General features: G+C 46.2%; 1 protein-coding gene across 1 annotated transcript; it reads right to left on the reverse strand.

Moving 5' to 3' along the window:
• Positions 1–744: 744 nt before the first annotated feature.
• Positions 745–14,908, reverse strand: LOC126078995 (solute carrier family 22 member 6-like). The gene is given in 11 exon segments (XM_049889863.1): positions 745–779; positions 782–828; positions 1,201–1,404; positions 4,449–4,557; positions 4,710–4,924; positions 5,400–5,515; positions 5,664–5,787; positions 6,144–6,312; positions 7,527–7,681; positions 9,643–9,746; positions 14,540–14,908. Coding segments are annotated over 11 exon segments (1,647 nt in total).
• Between the last annotated feature and the right edge of the window lie 1,846 nt (positions 14,909–16,754).

The raw sequence follows: 16,754 nt of genomic DNA on the forward strand, positions 1-16,754 counted from the left end.
AAATGACTGTCTCTAAAATTTTTGCGCAGCGTTTCAGCAAGAATTTATTTATTTTTTTTAAATAAAAATAACTCTGTAGTTAGTTATAACAACAAAAAATTTTTTTGGTAAGTTCAGCTTATGTGTATCAATACACCTACAAGGATGAAACTTTATGCTAATTTACTCTTTGAACCTTCTAACGCACTCCAGTATGAGCTGTCATTATTAACCAATCACCGTGCTGCTTCGAATCACGTGATTTTTTTTCTGTATCCCCTACAAGCACATGCTGTTGTTTTTGTTGCTGCCGGTATTTTTATAGTCACTGATTTTGTCAAATTTTCTGGTGTTTTAGCTACAATATTGTGGGAATTAGCAGAGAGGAGTGACACCATGAGTTACCTCACAGGATGACACCAACCCAGTAGCTGTTTGGATTACTGCATGACTTCTTGAACCGAGGACTGGCTAATGTGGAGTGGACACTGCTTTTGGGCCAGAGGGAACAATGGGAGAGGCTGTGTATTGTTATTTTTAATGAAGTGGTTGTGGGCAAGTCTGACTGGAAGTGGGGGCCTAGGGGAGGTGTTTCTCTGAAACTACAAGCCCAGGAGAGGTCCCTCCTGCCCAACTCTAGCTGCTGTTTTTTCATTCCTTCTCTTGGTGTGGATATTTAGGAGATACAGGGGTTTCTTCCTTCCACCCTCAGGGGAGCTGGCCCCAAAGATCAGCCTGTGACATTACAAGGCCCCTTCTCAATCCTCAGAGTCCGTCCTTCTCTTGTGCTGAGGTCTGAGTGGGACCATTTGCTGCTTTTGCTGCTTCTGCCTCACTTTTTCTTTCCACCTATGGAGAAGGAGAAGCAGGGCTCAGAAGCAGAGCTGGGGGGTTCCCTGGGCACTGCCCACTCACTAGTTTTCTTTTTAGATGTTTTTGCTCACTTGCTTCGCCTTCTGTCCAAACCACCCACTGTTTCTAAGAATGAAGAGTCTCAAGGAGGATTCCAGGGAACGCAGCCTGTTTGTGGGAACAGAGCCCTGGCCCAGGAGTTAGGAGGCCTGGATTCTAGCCTTGGCTCCACCGGGGTCTGGCTGAATGACTTTGGGTAAGCCCTTGCTTTTCACTGGATCTAACCTTAATAGTCAAGGGGGCTGGACCAAGTGGCCGTGAGCTTCTTATAGCTCTGAGGACAGGGAGGAAGTGGAGGGTGCAGCCCACCTGTTCTCGACGTCCTGCACTGTGTTGGGCAGTGGCTGGCCCATGGTCTCTGGCAGGAGAACAGTGATGCTGCTGGCAGCCACAGGTGCTGCGCCGTAGATAAAGAGAGGAAGGGAAGGGTAGACTTCGGCTGTCATGGCCACCAGCGGACTCAGGGTGCCTCCTAAGCTGGCCAAGGTTGTCATGATGTTTAGACCCCTCTGCCTGTGGGGAGGAAGAACACTTTAGTGAGGCTGATGGGCCCTGTGAATGCCTTAATGCTGTTTGCCACCCTGTGCCTCCTCTTTTCACACTTGCCACAGGGTCAAATACTTGTACTTAACTTGGCTAAAAGGAAAGCTGGGAAGCAAATGGCTTGAGAACCAAGAAATATGAGTTGTAGTCCCAATTTGAACCTGCTATGTGACTGTGAATAACTCACCAACCGTCTCCTGAGCTCCAGGCTCTACGTATAACCTCCTACTTTACATCTTCATTTGAATGTATAAAACAGCCCCCAAATTTTATATGGTCAAGGAACTCTTCATTTCTACCTCCAAGCCTGCTCCTCCCCTTGACATTCCCCATTTCAATAAGCGGCACTTCCAATCACCCATGTGCTCAAGCCAAGTATCTAGGAATTACCTTTGATACCTCCTGTTGCCTTGTTTTCCCCCACTCAAAATGTAAATCTGGATAGGTTTTCCTCCAAAACACATTCAGAGTCAGTTCCCTTCCGTCTCCACCACCATTGCCTACCACTGAACTCTGAGCCACTCTCATCTGCCTGGGGGACTGCAGTAGCCTCCTGACTGTTCTTCCTGTGTCTACTCTTGGCCTTGAGCCCCTCTCCCCAGCCTGTTCTTCATGCAGAAGCCAAAGCAGTCTTTTAAAACCATAACTCATATCGTTTCACTCCCTGCTTAAAATCCTCCAGTGATGTCCCATTGTACCAGAATAAAATCCTACTTCCATGTAAATCTATACCTGATTTGCTCCCTGCCTGCATCAGTTCTTATCTTGTGCCCTGACCCTTTATTTCCACCATAAAGCCTTCAGATTAGCTGTTCACCTTTGATCTTGACTGGGAGCCATATCTGATCACCCCGTTCATCTAAAGTAGCCTCCCAGTCTCTCTTTTCTTTTCTTTTTTTCAGCTGCAGAGGGTTGAGTTAATCATATTCCTTAGTTCATGACCCTCTGTTATCAATTGTCTTGCAAGACCTTCCTTTTTCCCCCTGAAATTATTTATTCCCCTTTATTTTTATTACCAGTTGCCATCATGTCATTTGAAGCACTTACTGATGAAGATCAAGGACCATTTACTTAGATAATACTTAGATAATATTTATGATCAAAAAGAGTTTTAAAAAAAGTTTCTCCATGTCACTCTTCAGTATCCTTTGTTAAATCCCTAATAAAATCCAGCTTTCAGTGCTTTTCTGACTGGTAATTTAATCTTTAAAACTATTTTCTAGTTGGTTAATTGCTACTGATAATTTGGTAATGTGATTGTGTATCCAGCATCCTCGTTTAACTCTCTTATTAATTTTAATTATTTAGTGATTGTGTTGGTTTATCTAGGCAGATGATCATATTCTCTTTAAATAATGACGTTTTAAAATCTTTCCTTTTATTTTTTAAAACTCTTTCCGTTTGACTCTTACATTTCTTATTTCTTTTTCTTCCCTTGTAGTGTTGCTAGAACAGTACTGTGTTAAACAGTTGATTCTAATCTTGAAGGGAATGCATCTAAATTTCCCCATTAAGTATAGTGTTTGCTCTGGTGGTGCAGTGGTTAAGAGCTTGGCTGCTAACTAAAAGGTAGGCAGTTCGAATCCACCAGTTGCTCCTTGGAAATCCTTGGGGCAGTTCTAGTGTGTCCTTTAGGGTCACTATGAGTGGGACTCATTGGCAATGGGTGTTATTTTGGTTTTGCTTTGGTGCTCAGGTACTCTGTTTACCTCCAACCAAAAACCCAAACCCATTGCTGTTGAGTCGATTCCAACTCATAGTGACCTTTAGGACTGCCTCATAGGGTTTCCAAGGAGCAGCTGGTGGATTTGAACTGCCAACCTTTTGATTAGCAGCCATAGCTCTTAGCCACTGTGCTACCAGGGTTCCATTCCTCTCTAGGTTCCCATTTTCCCTGAGATTGTTGGCCTGATTTTTGCTTACTGTCTTTCCAGCTCTTTGGTGCTTTTAAACACCATACATTTATACGTAGTTTACATGTGTACTTTTGTTATTTGCAGTGGGAGGGCTGGCCTAGTTCCCCATTAATGGAAAAATTTATGTAAGACTGGAAGACTTATTCCTTGAAAGTATGATAGAACTCCCTTGTAGTATTATCTGGGCCTAGTGTTTTCTTTTTGGTGAAATTGTAAAGTTTACTAATCAAGCTTTTAATTTCTTCTAGAACTAGTTTTTCTGTATTATCTTTGTTTAGGTATTTGTCAATTTCATCTAAACATTTACATTTATCACCATATTTTTTTTTTATCTTTGTTTAGGTATTTGTCAATTTCATCTAAACATTTACATTTATCACCATAAATGTGTTCATAGATTTCTTGTATCTTTCTAATCACTCCAGACCCATAGGCCTGTCCCTTTTTTATACCTAATATTATTTGTTTGTGTTTTCTATCCTTTGTCTCAATTATTTTAATCAGAGATTTGTCTATTTTATGGATATTTATGGAGATCAATTTTTTTGTTTTGTTGAGTCTCTATGTTATATCTTTGCTTTCGATTTATTTCTGCTACTATTATTATAATTATCCTTGTTTTACAGGTAAGATAACTGAGCATTTGGACCAAGCATTTTGGCTCCAGAGCTATGTTCTTAACCATTACACTTTTATGACTTAAATCTATTTTGACTTACGTTAATATATCTACTTATCTTTCTTCTGGTTAATATTTTCCTAGTATATCTTCTTCCATCTCTATATATCTGACATTTTCATGTACTAACATTTTAAACAAGTCTTGTAAACTGCAAAAAATAAAAATCCGCTTGGAACATCTTTGGATTTTAATTGATAAATTTCATCCAATTACATTTTCTGTGGTTACTTGTATATTTGGATATATTTAACCCATCTTTTTGTTTTTGATTCGTCCTGCTTTCTGTATGCTTTTGTTCTTTTTTCTCATCTTAAAAAAAATTGATTGACCTTCGAGCCCTTTTTGGCTGGAAGTCTTCTGGCTGCTCTAGGGTCTGATGGTTTTGTTACAGGACTCCTCCCCCAAGCCTCACTTACCGCATTACTGTGGGGTACAGCTCCCCTGTGTATATAGCAATGTAGTTCATGGAGGAAGAAATGCAGCCTTTTCCTAACATGGCCATTGTGATGCGAAGGAATAACAGATCTGGAAGGGAACAGAGGCGATGGAAGGGTGCTGAGAAAGGTTTAGAAGGTCCTTAGGCCTTTTCCATGCTTCTAGGTAGCTGGATTGGGCCAGTAATGGAGCTGAGTCTGAGCAAGAACCAGAATAGGAGCAAGGACGGGGGCATTGCTCACCCAGGGGTACCATTGCACAGGCCAGACTGCAGATCCCTGAGAGCAGCATTAAGCCCATTTGGGTAAGCCTGCGGCCCAGTGATTTGGCAGACAGAAAGCTCAGGAAATACAGTGGCAGGTCGACAGCTGCAAAGAGTATCTGCATCAGGTAGATATTCATTCCTAAAGCTTGAAGACTCATGATTACACCATAGAAGCTGAAGGAGCTTGTGGACCTGGGGCAGGGGAGAAGATGACACACTCAGGGTACAGCCATGCCACATCTACATAGCAATTGAAGCTGGAAAATGGCTCTTGCATCTATTTGCTCCCCTGTGAGTTTATTTTTAAACTTTTCAATTGCAGAGAAGAACATCCTCCTTCTTTTCTGAAAGATAGAATACTATTTATTGGATATTAGACTACATTTTAAAATTACCTAGGAGAAAATATTTATAACTTAGCAATAGACCCCCTTCCTTCCCATTTTTTGTTTTAAGAGGCCTACTTTTGATAGGTGCAAGATTTGATAAGCTGATTGGGTTGTAAGGTAACTCCTACCCCTAGGAATATTCAACTAATAATGTTTTCTAAGAACGAAGGATTAATTTGACCTTCCTCGTCCTCTCACCCTCCCAGCTTACCCTGTTTCATAGCCTGCTTATCTCTCTATCAGTCTGTTGATCTCCTGCCTGAACTGGATGAACTTACCACAGTAGGAAGAGGCAGAGAGAAAGGTGGCGAATGGCAGGGCGGCGCAGCAGCTGCAACATTGAGGGCTGGGCTTGGTTCATGGTCAGCTCGTCCTGCAGGTTGGCCTGGAGTACCTGCTGGGATGGGCAGGGCTCAGGGCCTGGGCTCCCCTCTGGGCCCCTCCTCCCAATCCCTGCCTTGGGAAGCATCAGATGTCCTTGGTTGTGGGGTGAGGGTGGGGCAGACAAAGCCTGGTGGGGTGTCACTGGAGGGGGGTCTCACTTCCATACTCAGCTTGGCTGCCTCTTCCTGCTTCCCATTGATCTTGGCCACTCTCTTCAGGGACTTCAGGGTGAGGTCCAGTCTCCCCGTGCAGGAGGACCAGAGCGCAGACTCAATGAAGAACCTGTGGGTTGGGGGAAGATGGGGGGTGGGCAGGACTTCAGCCTAGGTTAACAGAGACTTGTGAGAAGAGCACAGGCCAGTGCAGCAAGGTACCTTGGAGGGGTGGAGAGAATTCTGGGCTGGGAGTTTGGAGTTCTGGGTTCTGGTCCCGGGATTGCCAATGCTTTCTGGGGAGATCTGGAACAGTCCTACCTCTCCTACCCCTGGGTCATGTCTTCCTCACCTATCAAATTGGGCATTGGTTCTTTCTGCTTTGATCTGCTTTGATACTGGGGCGAGGTAGGAGGTGCTCTAGGAGACGCTATGCCTATCTGTGACTTATTGTGAACCCTCTACCCACCCTCAGGTCCCATGCACCTGGAGTAGATGAAGAAGACAAAGGAGGGCACAGAGACCAGCAGCTGCAGGAGGCGCCACTGGGGCATGGCATAAGCCATACCAGCCAGGAGGAACTGGCTCACGCTTAAGATGAATCCAATTAGGAGGCCCAGACCTGCTCGGGCATGGATAGGAAGCCACTCTAGACCTGGGGGAAAGGAACAGAGCTCAGGTAGAAGTTAGGACTTGTGTGGTTTGTATGTATGTGGTGGGCAGTGGCCGCTTCCACGTGGATGAGGAACCTTATATTGGAGCAGAAGAGCTTCTTTCTTAAGCTCAGTCTGCTCTTTCAGTCTAGGCTCCTCAGAAGGTAATATAAGGATGGTTTGACCATGGGCTAGGTTTAGCATGTGCGTGTGTGTGTGTGTGTGTGTGTGTGTGTGTGTTGCTTCAGTGGAGCAAGAAATGGGCTGGGAGGCTCTGAATTCCCAGACGTGCTCTTTCTTCGATGTTCCCAACCCCAAAATTCATATTTCCTGGCTTCCCCCCAAACCTCTTTTGACCTGCCTATAGCCACCTCTCTGAACTTTCAACAACTCATTTTAATTCAACAAACATTTAGGGTTGGCAACTGTGTGCCATGCCTTTGCTTGGCCAGAGGAATAGAGATGAGTGAGACTCAGGCCATTCTGCGTCACTTTCATTTGCTCCAGTAGTTCACATTTTCTGGACTCTGGGCCTTGTAGATTCTACTCTTTCTATCTAGAACTCTGCTTCAGCACGTTATCCATCTCTTTTCCTGCTTTTCACTGTCTTTCAACTCTGAGCTTGAATGTAACTTAATATCAGGGTCCTTTTTTGGCCCCCCCAAGTCATGACCGAGCACCCTATTTCTTGGCTTCTACATCACCCAAGATGCCCCCCATTCCAAACTCTAGCACACCAAATTGTAATTACTTGGCAGCCATCTCCAGTAGATTGTTAACCCTGTGAGGTCATGGTAGTGTCCCTCTGTTCACTTCTGTATCTACAGTGGTGTGTCTCACACAAAGTAAGTGCGTGTTGAAACTTTGTTGAGTAAATGAATGTTGAATCAAAGGCTCACAGTTTGACTGACCTCTCCAAGCAACCCCACTCCAGTCTCTATTAAGTCTGTTCTCTTCTTAATGATCCCTAAACCCTAAATGAAGTCTAGCCCCCAAATAGCCAAAGCCACCAAAGATGCTATGATTTTAAGTCCTTTTTGTCCTGGGCACTGCCCACTCCAGGAGAGAACTTGACAGGTGGGTATGCTGGGACAAGCGGACTCAGCTTTATACTAAGGAAAGAAGCTGAGCTCTGAATTTGTCAGGTCCCTGGGTCCACTGAACCCCTGTGATTCAGGAGTCTGCATAAACCTGACCCTCCCAGGGTCCTCCTCACTCAGTGTTACAGCGTTGCAGGTGATGCCATTCATAGCCATGCCCGAGAGGAAGCGGCAAGCACAGTAGGCTGGGAAGTTGGGTGTGAAGGCAGCGCAGGAACCTGACACCGCTAACTGCAGGTAGACCCAGATCAGCACTTTCCGGCGGCCCAGCCTGTGGATGGAGGGGAAACCTGAGTCCAGAGAGCACATTGCTTCCTCCCCTGCCCCAGGTCCCTGGCTGTAGGGTCCCTGGTGCCCTGGGCAATCTAACAAATGCTTGTGAGGCTACATGTGACTTTGAGGTAGGTGTTCAGATGGTAAGTGGGAAATAATAGGGTGAGGGCTGGGATCTGGGGGCTCTGAGCCTTTGGAGGCTTGTTGGGTTGCCGCTGTCCAGGGTCCTGACAGATTCTAGTAAAGAAAAAAAAAAACACCTGGGTAAATCATCTGCCGTAGAGTTGATTCCAACTCATGGCGACCCCATGTGCGTCGGAGTAGAACTGTGCTCCATAGGGTTCTCAATGGTTGATTTTTTTTCAGAAGTAGGTCACCAGGCCTTTCTTCTGAGGCATTTCTGGGTGGACTCGAACTTCCAACCTTTTGGTTAACAGTCAAGTGTGTTAGCCATTTGCACCCCTCAGAGACTCCTCACACCTGTCTAGAAGGGCCCAAACCCTTGGAATCACAGGGGGACTCTGAAGACAATTCATGCCTGGGCCCCACTCAAGGCTTGCTGACTATCCAGACGATAAGCTGGAAACCTGATTTTTAACAGCCTTCTGAATTTTGGGAACTGCTACCCTGGGTTGAGATTGATTCTTCTGCTATTGGCTGATGATCATGCCTGTCAAACCTCTCTCAGGAGACAGTCTTTTGTTGTGATTTTTAATTTCTCTTTTTGGGGAAACCTTTGCAAAGTTTATGCCTTTATAGGACAGATAAGACTGTGGTTTATACTTTACGAAGGATAAAGCTGATTTGCAAAAATACGAGTCGGAATTGACTTGACAACAATGAGTTTGGTTTTAGGAAACTCTGGTGGCCTAGTGGTTAAGAGCTATAGGTGCTAACCAAAAGGTCAGCAGTTTGAATCCACCAGGCACTCCTTGGAAACTCTATGGGGCAGTTCTACTCTATTCTATAGGGTTACTAGGAGTCAGAATTGACTAGACAGCATTGGGTGGTTTAAAGCTGATTTCGTGTATGTTTGACTGTCTATCACATTTCTAATACTTAAAATTTTATTCTGTGAAAAATTGTCCCTGCTCCCCATCTCATGATTTGACCTGGAAGAAGGTCAAAGTTAGGGCAAAAAACACTGAGTTCTAGGTACTGTGCTAGACCCAATTCTCTCAGTCTCTAATTCATCCCTCACCACAACCCTATGGGGTTATGATCATTACCCCTATTTTTTAGATAGAAAAACAAAGCCCAAGAGAGGTTATGTGACTTGTACATAGACATACAGTAAAAAATGTATCTGAGCCTTTTCTAGTTCTTATTGATTCTTAAGTCTGTGTTTGTTTCTATGACATCCACACGTCACATAGAGCGCAGAAGTGATGGAAAGAGACTTCTTCAGGGAGTCAGAAAACATGGATTCCAGTCCTGCTTTTGCCACTCGTTGGCTGTGTGACTGTACTTTTTAAATAAGTAGACATTCGATATTTATTTTTTAAAATGATAAAAGTAATACATGTAAATTATAAAAGTAATGATTATAAGAATTTAAACAATATAGTAATGAAGAATGAAAAGTAAAAAAATTCTCTCCCTCTTTCCAATTTTGCTCCTCAGAATTAACGACTGATAGCTTTCTTGGGTTCCTTCTAGGCAGTTTGGACTAGTTATTTAGCATCCTTGAACCTCAGTTTCCTCCTCGGTGAAACGCACATAATAATACCATTCATGCTGGCCTCACAAGGCAATTGTGAGGAGTAACTGAAATAAGAAGAGGCATGGAAGGTGCTGTTGGACCATTGAATGATTCCTACAGACTTGCCAGACATGGTTAGGCTTGGATAGATCAGACTGTGTCTCTCTCTGGACCCCCAGGGATGCCAGCCTCCCCTCCATGTCCAGCCTAGAGTGCCCATGCCTTTGTTCCTTGATCCAACCTTGTTCATCACTGACCTGTCTGCCAAGGTCCCAAAAACCAAGCTTCCGACCAGCAACCCTGCTATGTATAAGGACTGACTCAGCTGGGGCAAGGACTTGTGTGTGCACACCAGGTCCCACTGTGAAGAAGGAAGAGCTGGGGTTAAGGAGAGCTAGGTGTGGCCCCAGGGAAGCCCCAGTCCCTCTCTTCTGGCGAGGCTGACAGTCCTGGATTGGGTCCAGCACATGAGGAGTACCTCCCCTCCCCCAGCTACTCACTCTTGCATCACCTTCTCTTGGTTATTTTAAACCATGTGAAAGACATTTTGGGCATCCCAGTCTACTCTTTCTTCTCTGAGCACTAACCCCTCGCCCTCCAGGACAGAGTTCCTGTAGTCTTATTTTACCCCATGAACCTATCCCTCCCTGGTCACAACCAACTGGCTCTGTAAAAGACATGTGACCCTGGGGCTGGACTAAGCTAATCAGGTTTTTTTTTTTTTTAATTTTATGAATTTGGAAATGTGACTCAGAGAAAAAGGATTTGTAAGGACATCTAAAGTTGGAGTAGACGTGGAGTTGAGAAAGAGGGAGAGGAGAAGGAAGGAGAAGAATGCACATGGAACATACAGTGGTAAGTGGGTCAAGGATATTATGGACAGGAACCTGAGGAATGAAAGGATAAGAAGCAAGAGGATGTAGGAAAGATGCAAGAAGTCAAAGGAGTGCAAATAAAACCAAATCTGTACGTAGTCTAGTAATGAAACTGAAGCCAGATTAGAAACTGCACAATGGATACTGAATAGTCAGACAGACTCTCTCTGCCCCTGATCTGTTCTAAAGTGCTTGTTATCTGCCAAAGCAATGGTTGCATGGAGCTGGTATCACCCTAGGGTTAGTACAGGCTTTCACCATCTGTGTTCTCTTCATGTGGATCTGAAACCCCTGAGGAGGAAATATTTCTCTGTGCTCCTGTTGTTGTTGGGTGCCAGTGAGTTGATTCCTACTCACAGCGGCCCCATGTGATAGAATAGAACTGCCTCATAGGGTTTTCTTGGCTGTAATAATTTTTCAAATATAATTTACTTTATTTCTGGTGTTGTTGTTGAGAATATACACAGCAGAACTGCACCAATTCAACAGTTTCTACATGTACAATTCAGTGACATTGATTACATTCAAGTTGTGCCAACATTCTCAGCCTCCTTTTCTGAGTTGTTCCTCCCCCATTAACATAAACTCACTGCCCCCTAAGTTTTCTGTCTAATCTTTCAAATTGTTGTTGTCAATTTGATCTTGTATAGATAAATCTTAAAAGAGCACAATGTTCAATGCAGACATTTTTTTACTGGTTAAGCTAAATTATTGTTTTGTTTTAAAAAGACTTCAGGGGATATTTTTGTTTTAAGGTTTAAAGATTACCTCAGGGCAGTAGTTTCAAGGGTTCATCCAGCCTCCATGGCTCCAGAAAGTCTGGAGCCCATGAGAATTTGAAATTCTGTTCTGCATTTTTTCCCCCCTCGTGATTAGGATTCTTCTATAGAAACTTTGATCAAAATGTGCAGTGATGGTAGCTGGGCACCCTGCAGTTCTTTTGGTCTCATGGCATAAAGGAGGCGGTTGTCCATGAAGGCAATTAGCCACACATTCCATTTCCTCCTTCTATTCCTGACTCTCCTTCTGCCTCTGTTGCTCCAGGCAAATACAGACCAATTGTCATGCCTTGGATGGTTGCTTACAAGCTTTTAAGACCCCAGGCCCTGCCCAAGGAACCAAGAGGTAAAACAGAAGCACTAAACATGTTATTAGACCATAAACTGGGATGTCCCATGAAATCATGACCCTAAACCTCTAAATCAAGGAACCAGATCCCATGAGGTATTTGGTCGTACTTGACTGCAATCTTTACGGAAGCAGATCACCAGGCCTTTCTCACACAGAGCCACTGGGTGTGTTCAAACTGCTAACCTTTTGTTTAGCAGCCGAACACTTAACTTTTGTGCCACCAGGGCTTCTTTATCACTAACAGGAAGCAAGGTCTAGGAATAGACAGTGGTGGATCTGAGGCAGACTAAGAGAATTGCTGCCTAGGACAGTCTTGTGCTGCTGACTTGATAAGGGATACAATAAATGAGGGATGTTATGAGTCTGGCCTCAAAGGAAAGAAAAGCAGTAAAAGAAAACAAATGGCTGTGGAACCAGGGAGTAGAGAGATGAAATCGTAGCTATTATTGGTCTGCAGTACAGGAATGGACAAGTGGCTCAGGCTGGGTCATTCATGATAACATATGCCACTCTGCCCTATAGTCATTGGACCAAGGGGCAAGCACATGACCCCGCCAACCAATCAGTCTTTCTTAGAAAGTTTCAAAGTTGGAGTTGGGAGACAGAAACCTTATTCTCCCTGGCCATAAAGTTATCAGGAGTAATCCCAGAATGACACATAACCTCCTTATGGGGAATTCTTGTTCACTGTAGATGTGCTGAACATGCAAAGAAAAGCAGAGATGAGAGCCAGCAAGGTTCATGACGACACCCACGGTTTTGGCTCCCGTTGTCCTTAGAGACAGCTTCGCCTCTCCCGGTCTTGTAGTTTGGTTATAGGAGTTTTTGTATACACCTTTTGACTTAAATTAGCTTGATTGGAGTTACGATGTCTTGCAAACAGGGTCCTGACTAATATAGGCTCAGATAGGAGCTGCTGGTTATTGCCCAAGACACTTTAATACACAAGAAAACAACAAGAAGATCTCAGGCAGAGTTTTTATTGTAACTCATGGCCGGCATCTTTTTCTTTTTGTATTTATTTTATTGCTTTGCATTCAGAGTACCGAAGTGTCCCTTTGGGATATTAGGCTATTTGTGAATTCCTTCCAAGGGACGGGATGGGATTTGGTTTCTTTCAGGTGTTATGCTCCTGTGCTTGCCAGATACAGCCATGTGGGCTGGGATGGAGTGTCTTCATTATGATTAAGCTTCTTGCTTAAGTAGCCCCTGTTGGCTTGTGAGCCGTTTCATTTGCTTCACCAACCAGAAGGTCCAGCTTCACGTTGGGTTATACTTGTAAGCTGCCGTTATTCTAATGAGATGCTTTCCTGACACAACCACAGGCTTTGAAACATTATTGACCCCGAGAAGAGGTCTTTTACTGCCCCATCCCCGTGTGTGGCAGGTGGATTATGGTCCCGTCTACAGGGCCTATTAGAAGAGCATTGGATTAATACTGGCGTCTCCATTCAAATGTATCCGTAACTGTCTTAGGGAATAGGTTAACTGTGTGCATCTGGCCTTGTAGTCATTAAAACGAAAAACGGTGAGATTACTAGCAAGTTTCCATTTAGATGGAAATCCAAGGTGCCCACTCACCTAGATACTTTGCTCTGGATGGCAAGAAACCGGAGCTTTTGGATCAACCTACCTGCCATAGGTAGTTTGATAGTTCCTGGAATCTTGTCCTTGAAAGGCAGAGAGTGGGGAAAAGGAGAGAGATGGGGGAGCAGAACAGGGAGGACTGATCACGTACAACAAGTTCAGGTGGGTGGCAAGGATAGCTCGGAGCTTGGGTTAAGACTGGAGAATAATGAAGAAAATCCCATATGCACAAAACTATGCACTTAAGGGATAGCAATAGGTGGAGGTGCCTATGTGCATCAGAGGGAGGAGGGCTAGGATACTTAGTCACCTTCTTCTTCTGTGTCTTGAGTCTGTCTAGTGGGCGTATGGCTTCAGTTTCAGACACACGCTGCATTAGGTGAGTTTGGGGCTATGCCTGACCATGGCCTTTTCTCAGGGCATCTTCTAATGGGCACATAATTCCACCATACTCCCATCCAGACCAGCTAATTAGATGAGGTGTGGCCCTCTGAGCCAAGTGGGAGGAGGGAGGCTCATCAATGTGTTGAGCTCAGCCAATCAGAGCTTTCTAAGAATTTGAATTAAGATACAGAGAAAAGTTCTGGTTGGCAGTGGGCTTGTAAGATGAGCACACAGAAGGAGCAGGTGGAGGAGAGAGGGGAACCAAGTAGGTGTACAAGGATGAATACCTCTGGTGTTCCCATCCCTGGTTCCAGGTTACGTGAGGCCTGAGCACACTTTATTTTCTGTCTCTGGATTTTCTAAGATATTTGTATCCTTGCAGCCATGCCTCCTTTTCCCATGAGCTGATTTAGAGGGCTTCTCTTCCTTGTAGCCACTGACTAGAACAGCTGTTGAGCACAATCGATATGACAGCTACTAAGTGCAGACTGAGGCCTGATGAACCACTCAGCAGGCCAGGATGACTCTACATTTGGGTGTGTGTGTGTTTGGGGGTGGGGGCGTTAAATCACTATAGATGAAAGGACCCCCACAGCCCTGTTAGCCCTGTTTTCTTTCCTATCTTAGCTCCTTGGCTGCTGTCCATCTCTTGGCCCCAGCTGCTTGAAAGAGATTACTAGATGAAGCCAAGAAACCTGGGACTTTGAGCCCAGGACCTCCTCCTCAGGAATCCCTCCCCCCGCCCCCAGCAATCCCTCCCACTTCCTCTCCTCCTGTTCAGGAATCACTCCCATTCCCCTGCCCCTCAAGAATCCTTCCCATCCTCCCCCCCCCATGCCTCCTGCCTCCTTTTTCCCACCTCCAACACCCCTTGGAATTCTCCAGTCCCCAGGCTTCTTTGACTTCCTGAGGAACCCATGAAGAACATTAACTCCTGTGGCAGTGTCTCCCTCTGTCTAGTGGGTGCTGGGGACAGACAGCAGCTTTCTGCAAGGACTTCCATGTCTCTGCTCCCAGGAAGTCCCATAACTCCAACCGTCTTTCTCTTACTTGCATTTTGGGCAAAGCTCTTCATAGTTCCAGGGTCTTCCCACATTCAGACCTTCTGTGTCTGTGTGGGGGGATAATAAGATGGAGACATAGGGGTGGGAGGGGGGCAGGGAGCCCAGGTCCTCACCTCAGTCACGATGGTGGAAGGGAAGGTGCTGTTGTCGTAGATCCAGCCATCGGTGCAGGGCTCTGTGGCCCCTGTGACGTTGGCCTCTGTGCCGTTGGCAGAGAGTGGTCCCCACTGTGGGGAGGTGAAGCGAAGGCAGGACTCAGGCTGCCCCCGCCTGTCCCGGGGCAGCCAGGCCTCCAGCCCCCCATCCTTGCTGAGGTTGGCGTCGGCAGGTGGGCGGCAGTGGTGGGTGGGGGTGGCTGCAGTGAAATTCTGCAGAGCAGCTTGCAAAAATAACAGGAGCATGGGGAGGACGGTCAGAGTGACCTGGATCCGCTGGAAGCGGCCCACACCCCCCACCTGCTGCAGGAGGTCATTGAAGGTCATGGGGTCAGACTTTGCAACAGCAGCTGGGGCTGGGCCTCTGATCCTATGATCTGCTTCCTGTCTTTTGGTGCGATGGAGGGACAAGCGCTGCCTTTGTCTCCTCAGCTTACCAGTTCCTAGGTCTGCTCTACCCCTAGGCCTCCTGATCGTCAGCAGGAGTTCTTATAACTTCTTGTGAGGAACCAAGTTAAAGTGTGACTTGAGAATGAGCTATTTAATTATCAAGACCCATCAGGCCAGTGAATTGCTCAAGTGGGTCTGAAGGGCAAGGGAAGAGGAACCAGTCAGAGGAAACCACCCAGTGTTTGGCAGTTCAGGTCTCCCCACCAGGCCAGAACAGCTGACTTCTCTTTGGGGAAGAAGGGAGAGCACTAAGGGCAGTGGGGGAGGCCCAGCCTACTGTGAGCATGAAGCCCGAACCGAGGTCCCCTCCTCATGCCAGGTTGTAGCATCCTGAGCCAGACTGGGGAAGTCTCTGAAGAGCCCACAAAAACACTCCAGGAGGAGTCAGAGTGCGTCAGAGTTGGAGGGCTCTGAGGTAGACTAGGGGAAGCGACTGGCCTCAAGACCCTCAGATCTCCATAAGTAGGACTAGATCTACCTACTCCACCTCCCAATCCTAGTCCTGTCTCCCTGCTGCAGGCTGGTGAAGATGCCATCCCAGGTGCCCCATGTCAGCCGTGAGGACAGTGCTATCTGAGAAATTGAAGCAGGGGTGGGGCTGGTGGCTCTTAAGCATCTAGTGGGTCCTACAATGGCTGGGAAATTCTTGGAATGCATGGGGGAGAGCCGGTATCATTGGGGAACATGAGGGCTCTATATGTCCCAGGAGGCGGTGTGGGCATGGTGATTTCAGCTTTTCCCAGATTTGTCCTGGGAGTTAGGGAACAACTGAGTTGCTGTGAACTCTCCCACGGTCTTGCGGCTTTTTCAGTGGGGCCTTTAGTCCACCTCCCTCCACCTGGTTGCCCTGACTCAGCCTAAGCCTTAGGGTCTCGTCTGGAAGGCAGTGTGAGCAGCTTGAGGGATGTGGACTTTTCCCAGGGGATGAAGGGCTGAGGGGCAGGGTCACTTGCAGAGGAAAGGGCAATGGGCAGACAAGCCTGGCTGAGCAAGCACGTTTACTGCAGGACACGGGACTCCTCATTCCTGCCAGCAATAGGTGCTAGTAGGGCTGTCTGGTCCCATGCCATCTCAGGCTTCCTGAGGTGAGCTCCTCACCAGCACAGGTGACTGGCATCTGCTCCTTCCCTGATGGTAACCTGTAATCTGCCTTCCATCCCTCCTTTCATAGAGTTCCTCCCGTGGTCCCCTTCCTCCTCCCCTGTCCCTCTTTCTTTTTAGCCTAGAAGGAGGAGGACAAGAAGAAGCTGGGCCCTGGGGGAGAAGAGACCAAAGTCCCAGTTCCTCGCAGCTCCCGGGCAATAGAGGGGTCAAGCACACACATTCTGGAGCCAGACTATCTGGATTCCATTCCTGGCTCCACAGTTTGCCGGCTGTATGCAATTGGAAAATTTACTTAACCCCTCTGCACCTTAATTTCCTTATCTATAAAATGGGAATAGTAATATTACTTACCTCCATAGGGTTAGTGGGAGAATTAGATGAGCGTTGGTGGTTCAGTGGTAGAATTCTCATCTTCCATGCTGGAGATCTGGGCTTGATCCCCGGCCAATGCACCTCATTGCAGCCACCAGCCATCAGTCAGTGTAGACTTGCGTGTTGCTGTGATGCTGGAGAGGTTTCAATGGAGCATCTAAGACAGACTAAGAAGAAGGGACTGGTGGTCGACTTCCAATAAAACCCTATGGATCACAACAATCTGATCCTATTGTGCCATGAGTTG

Source organism: Elephas maximus, chromosome 7 (genome assembly GCF_024166365.1).
Source record: "Elephas maximus indicus isolate mEleMax1 chromosome 7, mEleMax1 primary haplotype, whole genome shotgun sequence".
Taxonomy (NCBI): domain Eukaryota; kingdom Metazoa; phylum Chordata; class Mammalia; order Proboscidea; family Elephantidae; genus Elephas; species Elephas maximus.